The following is an 8,079-nucleotide window of genomic DNA, read 5'->3' as shown; positions in this document are numbered from 1 at the left end:
AATGCCAAAAAAAAGATATATCTTAAACGACCCGCTATATTTATGAGTGCCTTCGAAGTGAAAGAAATTGATTACAACTAGGTAAATTAAATAAGGGTATTAATAAATGAACAAAACAAATACTTTCTCAATAAAGAAATGAGACTAAAAAAATTGCACAAAAAAATAAGAAAAGTCAACCTACATAAACGGGATGGATGGAGTATTATGAAAATCACATGAAAGAGAAGACTTAATGCCAAAAAAAGGATATATCTTAAACGAACCACATTTACGCATTATAGTTATGCGTGCCTTCGTTACACACTATCATATAAGCACATAGTGAAAAAAAAAATATGAAAATGAAGAAATGAGTTTACTTCATGTTTGATATGTAATATTTACAATAAGGATGACAATGTGACGGGGCTGGGCATTTTCCCGCCCATATCCGGCCCATTACCAATTTAAGGCGGGGCGAGGCGGGACGTTTGTTTTTTTTTTTTGAAGTTTTCGATAATTCATTTTATTGTCCACGTTCATTAAAGTGTGACAATGGTATATTTATTAAAAATTTTAATTAATTAAATTATTTTTAAAAGTTAAATTATTCGAACACATTTGGTTTACTAAGGTCTTCATTGTTTATCATATTTTCTTAGATAATCTTAGTTGTCATATTCTATTAGAATTAATGAAATTTCGTGGAGTTTTTCATTTAAAAATTTAATTACCAAGAAAAGAATTAGAAAAGAAGCTCACTCATTTGGATAAAAACATTGGTTACTTAGAGTATCTTCAAGAGAATCTTTAAAGAAGAGATGCTCTCTATTTTAAATAATTAATCCTTAAAATCATGTCCTAAGAAATTTTTTAAATTAACATTTTAATTTGAAGAGAAACTCACTCTCTTTAATTAAATGCATTTAAAGTGTTTCAATTTTCAATGTAGAAAAATAATAAAACAATTTTTTTTTTAAAAGAAGCTAGTTAAAATAAATTATAGAGAAAAATAATAAATATTTTTTGAGAATAGTAAAATTAAGTATTAAATATAAAAAGTTTGTTGAAATACTTTAAAAATTTTACTCTCTAAATTTATAGATACTCTTCCAATAATATAAGATGTTCTTCAAAAAGGAAGACTATTGAAAATACTATTATTGTTTCTTCACGAGACCAAGCACAAGCCTTGCTTAGTGGCTATATATGCCAGACAAGAATTGTAGTTTTGATCTCATTTGGACTTATTTTAGGTGAATGCATTTATATTGCACAAGTCCCAAATGCCTGTGGAAACACAACCCCACCACTAAGGGCAAAAATGAAAAAACAAATAACAAAAAAACAAAATAAAATCTCTTTTTAGAAAGTTATCATATAATTGGGCCCAAACATTTTGAATTCCACTAGACTTGGAGTCCCACGTCATTTCATCTGATTTTTTGTACGTTATAAAAAATAAAGAGGGTGCAATTTTCATTTGCTTTTTGTAAGACCTTTTAACAATTCTGGTTCTTGTTTCTTCCTATATTGCCTATTTAGACCTACTGATTACAATATACTGAATGTCCCATCAGAATGAAAATGAAAATACTTTTGAATTTTTGGTGCTTTTGTCCAATACAATTTCAATACAAAAGTATGAAACAAATCTTAGTGATTCACAATGGCCACTTAGAGTCTAGCCATTTACCACCAGTTTTTTCGTTGTTCAATGTGAAAGTAACGAGAACTTTTGGCCTAGAACGATAAAAGAGGGAGGAGAAGATTGAGCCTTTGAACTCTTGTTACGAATAATTTGTATAACATATTAGCAATTCGACATTTTTAGTTGTGGTTTGGTTATCAAGCAAGTGTTTGCATGATGGAATTTTAAGAAGGCAACTTGTTGAGACGATCTATAATAATTGTACTTATTAAAGCAACTAAAAGAAAATAATTATACCTATAATAGTTTTTAGAAGATTCGCTTTTTGTGTATTCATCCTAATAAGTTTCATGAGTAAGTTTTAGACACGATCACGAGATCAAAGGTCTTTCGATCTTTGCACGAAAATTTTAATGGCTTAAAATGTCAGTTTGTCTAGCAACATGAAAATTTCCATATTAGTAGATATGAAAGCAAAACATAGGGAATTAATTTAAACTTGCAAAATATAGGGTAATTAATTTAAACCTAAATGATATTTTATATATTATCAATTTTTACGGCAAAATAACTAACATGTTAAACAACTAATTGCAATTTGACAAAATTTTCTTATCATATCTGAAATATTTTATGAGAAAATCTTTCATCTTTTTCTTTCTATCTCGACTATATATATATATATATATATATATCATATTTCTTAAGACGCCTACTTTGTATTCATTCCCAATAAATCATCAATTTCATATTGTTATTTTACAAATTAATTCTTATCTTTATGAGGTTGCAAATGGTCATTAATTATTTATTACATTTTCATGAAACATAAAAAATTACAAAACATGCAACAATAACTATTTAACCATGCGAGTTAAGAAAATAGTGCCTGTTCAGATGAAGAAAAAGTTTTTAAAACTACTTCCATGTAAAATATCCTTTAAAGTCCCATTTCACATCAACACCTCCATTTGAATACAAGAATTTCATATCAATTTATTATATAATTTTGACAAAGACTATTGTTCGAGAAGTTGTATCTAGCATCTTCGTAATATTCCTAAGTTTATACTCATTGAAACCTTCAAATTGTATAAGTAGTCTTTCTATATACTATTAAAAAAGAAAAGAAAAGAAAAGACGCGTAAATTTCACAATTTTAAGCCCCTATTTGGCCCTCATTATTTGAATTTATAATGAAGGGAATAATATTTTTTTCAAGATTATGTGGTTGAAAAATTTTCAATTTGAGTGTAATATTATTTTATTGAAAATTGTGTGGTTGAAAGTAGGAGAGAAAAAAAATTAAATTACATTGAAGAATTTTAAGGGGGACCAAACAGGAGCTAAGACTCCAATTTCATGTCAATTGGTCATCCTAATTAGTCAACGTTGATGAGTCCCTATCATAATTTGACTTTATGAAGGAATAGAACCAAATCGTCCCAATTGCATCCTCTTGTCCTAGCAATTTCTACCATAATTTCCGTTCTTTTTTTATTTTAGACTGTCCGTGTAATACTATTCGTAAGCATATAAGCTCACGCACCCACCGACACTCAACTATACACAAATAAGAGAACAAAGTGCAAAAGTCACCATAACCTAGCATATCAACCAATTCGATATGAGGGAAAAACCTTTTTCATTTTCTTTTCAACAATTAATTGTGTGCCATGAAAGAGTAAATAATTAAACTACTTGACCTTAAGGGTTACACATGAACTCTTATCAATTTATAACAAAAAACTAATTAAGTAATTACAAGAAAGGATAAATTACATATGGTATTGTGTTGCTAATTTACTTTAATCATGTACGGAGAAAAATAAAACAGGTTTTAATTCCTACTAAGGATCTAAAGATGACTAAAAAAATCCTTCAAACCTGACACCCGATTAAGGCACTATGATGAACTCAAGTTGAAGGACCAATTTCACTATTAAAAGTTAGAGATTAATTACTGACACTTAAATAGTTATCCATTTGAAATCTCTCCAACGAGTCACAAATGTTTTGTTATGTAACGAAATATTCGTTTGTTCATTTAAGTGTCACTATACTTTAGCATGTGTGATTAGCTATTTATTTCACAATTATGAAATGTCACACTTAATAGTCTATTTGTAATAACAATATTCGTATCCCGTTAGTACTTATGACCATGGATGTTTTAAGATTCGACCATATGTTATTTGTATCTTACAATTACAATCCATTGTCATCAACAAATTACCAAGACTTGAATCTACGGATTCTATTATTTAACTCATTAGAACATTAATTTAATTAAATAATAGATCTATCATAAATGAAATGCATCAATTATTATTATATATTAAAAGTTTTTATATCTAAAGTTGATTAAATCTAGACCATAACTCTTACACATTGAATACAAGAAAACTTTAAGACGAATACAAATTAAGATAAAAATTACATACAAGGAGATCTTTAAATGCCTTGTATCGTTTTCTTTGGATATCTTGATATCTTAATCTACAAAGATCCAAATTTTCATGCGACAACAAAATTTTCAAATAACTAATATAGATCACAAAATAAATTTTCACATCTATATTACCCTGAAAAGTATTCCAATTGTATTGAGATTTTAAGTTTTCAAATAACGTTGCAAAATTAATCTAATCAAGATACATTCAAATTTTTAAAAACATTTTAATGAAATTGAACATTAAGGGGTTGTTTGAGCCCGATTTCCTAAAAAAATTGTGTTTTGGAATAGTGTTATGATAGAGAATGTGTGGTTAAAATATAAGAAAAAGTTATGAATTTGTGTGGAATATTATTCATTAAAAAATGTATGATTAAAATGATGTTAAATCATTATTGAAAAATATATTTTGATGAAAAATGGAGCTCAAACGAGGGTTAATTGTTTTTATCATTTGAACGAAAAATACAACGATGAAAAAGATATGGACCTAAAAGACATTAGTAGAATATCCAACTAACCTCTCAATACATTATTCATAACTGGCAAAAACCCAAGTCTATGTACCCCATAGTCAAACTTAAAAAACTATACTTTTTCTCTTCCTTTCGCCCATGTCACTTTCTCCTCCTCCAATTTCAGCCTTCCATTTTGTGGGCATCCCCAATGCTGAGGCGAGATTTCGATTAATCACCGTAGAATATGCCATGTGGCTACCTTGTCTCACCGTCCGCGAACTTATCAAATTCCATCCCATACTCCAACCTATATATATCCTCTAACCCTTCTACGGACAATTCTCTCCCTTTTCTCTCTCTGGAAAAATATTCGTTCTGTGTTTAGATTATATATCGTAACGGTGGTATAAATTCAGAAAACCCTATTTTCTTGAATCCCATTTCTTGAATTACTCAAATGTTGCTCTTATTGTGCTTCATTTGAATGGTTATGAGAGTTTTATTGATAGGAAGAGAGTGTTTCTTTGTTGAAGAAATTCAAGATTCAATTTTTAATGGAGGAACCAATAGGAAGAAGGTTTCGAATAGGCTACGCTTTGGCTCCCAAGAAACAAGCCAGCTTCGTTCAGGTTTCTCTCATAAATCTTGCTAAAGAGAGAGGCATCGATCTTATCAAGATCGACCTCGAAAAGCCCTTAATCGATCAGGGTCCTTTTGATTGCATTCTTCACAAAATTTACAGTCCCAGTTGGAAACAACAGTTATCTGACTATGCGATAAAGAATCCTAATGTCCCTATAATTGATTCTCCCAATGCCATTGAGAGGCTGCACAATAGAATTTCCATGCTTGAGGTGGTTACCGAGATTAATGTTGAGTACAAGACACTGTTATTTGGGATTCCAAAGCAGATTGTAATTTATGATGCGAAAGCTGTCGAGGAATTGAATCTTGAGGCTGAGGGCTTGAAGTTTCCAGTGATAGCGAAGCCGTTGGTGGCAGATGGGAGTGCAAAGTCGCACAAGATGTCCTTGGTTTTTAACAAGGATGGGTTGAGTAAGCTGAAGCCGCCGGTTGTCTTGCAGGAGTTTGTGAACCATGGGGGTGTGATCTTTAAGGTGTATGTAGTGGGAGACTATGTCAAGTGTGTGAAGAGAAAGTCTCTACCAGATGTGAACGAGGAGAATTTGGGAAATTCTGAGGCGTCACTGTCCTTTTCACAAGTCTCGAATTTGAATAGTGTGGAGAGGGCTGATGACAAGTATTATAGAATGATGGACTTGGAAGATGAAAAGACAGAGTTTCCTGCAATGAGCTTCTTGGTTAATATAGCTAGTGGGTTGAGGGGTGCAATGGGTTTGCGTTTGTTTAACTTTGACTTGATTAGGGATGTGCGGATTGGGAATAGGTACCTTGTGATCGACATTAACTATTTTCCTGGATATGCAAAGATGCCCTGCTATGAGCGTGTTCTGACAGATTTTTTCTGGGATATTTTGAACAATAATTATGATAATAAGATGGTCCTGAATCTGGAAAGTTTAAATATGGGTACTTGCCAGATGGAAGTTAGAAAGTTGGTTAGTAATAGTGAACGTGACAAGGATGATGGAGTAACAAATCTTCCCGTTTCTCCAATAAAGCGGGAAGAAAAGGAGAGTTCCATTCAAGTATGAGAGAATGCTTATTAAAGTAATAGTGTCATGTGGTTAGTGGAGGGCTTGTCGGCAAACATGGGTCAATGGAATTTGCTTTCTGCTGGTTGATGGCCTTGAAGCAAGCCATGTTGCACTTCCTTTAGATGGTAGAATTAGTACAGTGGTTAATTATTAGGTTTCTTCACTTTGATTCTGATGCAATCGGCATTAATGGAGTGCTCTGTGTTAATCATGTACATTCGAGTTGTTGGGTTGAGGATAGTATCAATGGGGACAATAGGTATTTCTCAAATACTATTAAGTCTTTAGGAATGTTAAGTTTTACTTCAAGGCAAATGTATTTCCTGGCTTAGAAAACCTTTCTGATGTTAGCTTCAGCAACGTCAATCAATGAATCGTGCGATTTTGTCCATGATTGTCCACTTTAATTCTGCCTTTCATAATGTGTGATTGATGGGTTCTTATCATACGCCCTGTTTTAAGAGTGCAACTCCATGCTTAAACTGAGATTTATTGTCTATTGTCCTTATGAAAATTGTATTTGTGTAAGCATATATAAAACACTGAATTATTTGAGAGACACTTAATAAATTGTCTTATAATAATTCTCCCTGAATATTCCCTTTCAGCTAAGCGAGTTGTTCCTCATTCGAAGAAAACTTTCTTTCTCAAACAATAGTTACTATATATGTCAATCTGGTTATATATCCTATTAAATATTTACTGTGTTTCTTTGTTCCCTGATGGAAGCTTTGATGATAGTGGGCCAGCCCACCGGTAAGCCAACCTGTGGGGAGTGAAGAACCATTTTATTTTTACTTTTTCATGTTTTATATAAGGATTGTTTGCGTGATTCAGAATTAGGGTCATGCAGTTCTAATAGCCGGGAGGCTGATACTGTTGATTCTGCCTTTGACTACATGGTGTATATGTGTGTGTGTGTTTTAAGAGCAAAACATGAAACTGACCAATGAAATCAGTTTACTTTCAGATATTAATTTTGTTTCGTTCAAATAATTGCATACCAATCTTAACTTTTTAAATTTAATTCTTTTGAAGAACTATGGATTATTGATGCTGTATAATTTTTCTCCATCAGGTTTTGGTCTTTCTGTGTTAGAAGTGGCATGCAAGTGATCTACTCTGATTTTGATACGATATGCTGTTTTTGCTTCCTTCCAAATGGGAATTTGTATCCTAGGTCTATGGAGAATTCAGGACTCTTGTACATTAAAATACACCATAGTTTTCTTCCTTAAGAAGTTAATTTTGTAAAAGACAATTTATGTTAAGGCACATCTATTTCTTTGGAACAATTGTGAAGTTTCACCCCCTTCCCTCATCTAACTACCTTTACTTCTTCCACATTAAAACCCGAAGCTTTAGTCATATATGGCGTTCACTTGGAAATATGTCAATGAATATGTTACGACAAATCAGTAAAATAATTTGATAGTGCATATTCAACAAAAAACGTGGGACATAGCTGAAAAAATGTGACAGATTCTTGAATCTATTGTGTTGATTGAAGGCTGTCAAAAGGTTGGTAGTGCTTGTATCACAACTATTTCTACTTTTTATTTTTATATTTTTGCAGTTTTAGATGCGTCTTATATTGCATGATATCTAACCAAGTGCTATTGGTGAATCCAATGGCAGATTATCACAATTAAAATTAAACTGTTAAACTTCTGAGCTCGATTTATATTACACGGTTTTACAGCATATGCAGTGACTTTTCTTATTTAACATTCCTAGCCCCTCTAAATGAGCTTCTTTATGGAGTGTGATTCTTGGTTCATTGGTTTAGATGAACTAAATGGGAGGTTCTACATTCTGTTGGATGTAATTATAAGAGACTTATAAAATAACTAA

General features: G+C 31.7%; 1 protein-coding gene across 2 annotated transcripts; it reads left to right on the top strand.

Annotated features, from left to right (window-relative positions):
- Window positions 1-4,698: 4,698 nt before the first annotated feature.
- LOC111396097 (inositol-tetrakisphosphate 1-kinase 1-like) lies at window positions 4,699-7,506 on the top strand. 2 transcript variants are annotated; one of them, XR_002702940.1, is made up of 2 exons: window positions 4,699-6,484; window positions 7,304-7,506. XR_002702940.1 is itself a non-coding variant. In XM_023022391.1 (1 exon), exon 1 carries the CDS (start codon window positions 5,101-5,103, stop codon window positions 6,220-6,222), a length of 1,122 nt encoding a protein of 373 aa, XP_022878159.1. In that variant the 5' UTR covers window positions 4,699-5,100; the 3' UTR covers window positions 6,223-6,616. The 2 variants fall into 2 exon arrangements, 1 of the variants encoding a protein (XP_022878159.1); XM_023022391.1 differs by lacking the exon at window positions 7,304-7,506 and having other exon boundaries at window positions 4,699-6,616.
- The last annotated feature ends 573 nt before the right edge of the window (window positions 7,507-8,079 follow it).

Source organism: Olea europaea, chromosome 6 (genome assembly GCF_002742605.1).
Source record: "Olea europaea var. sylvestris chromosome 6, O_europaea_v1, whole genome shotgun sequence".
Classification (NCBI taxonomy): domain Eukaryota; kingdom Viridiplantae; phylum Streptophyta; class Magnoliopsida; order Lamiales; family Oleaceae; genus Olea; species Olea europaea.
The sequence above is the reverse complement of the archived record's forward strand: the minus strand, read 5'-3'. Positions and strand labels throughout refer to the sequence as shown.

Coding starts and splice junctions, on each gene's coding strand:
- LOC111396097 (XM_023022391.1), top strand. CDS start 5,101: ATGGAGGAACCAATAGGAAGAAGGTTTCGAATAGGCTACGCTTTGGCT.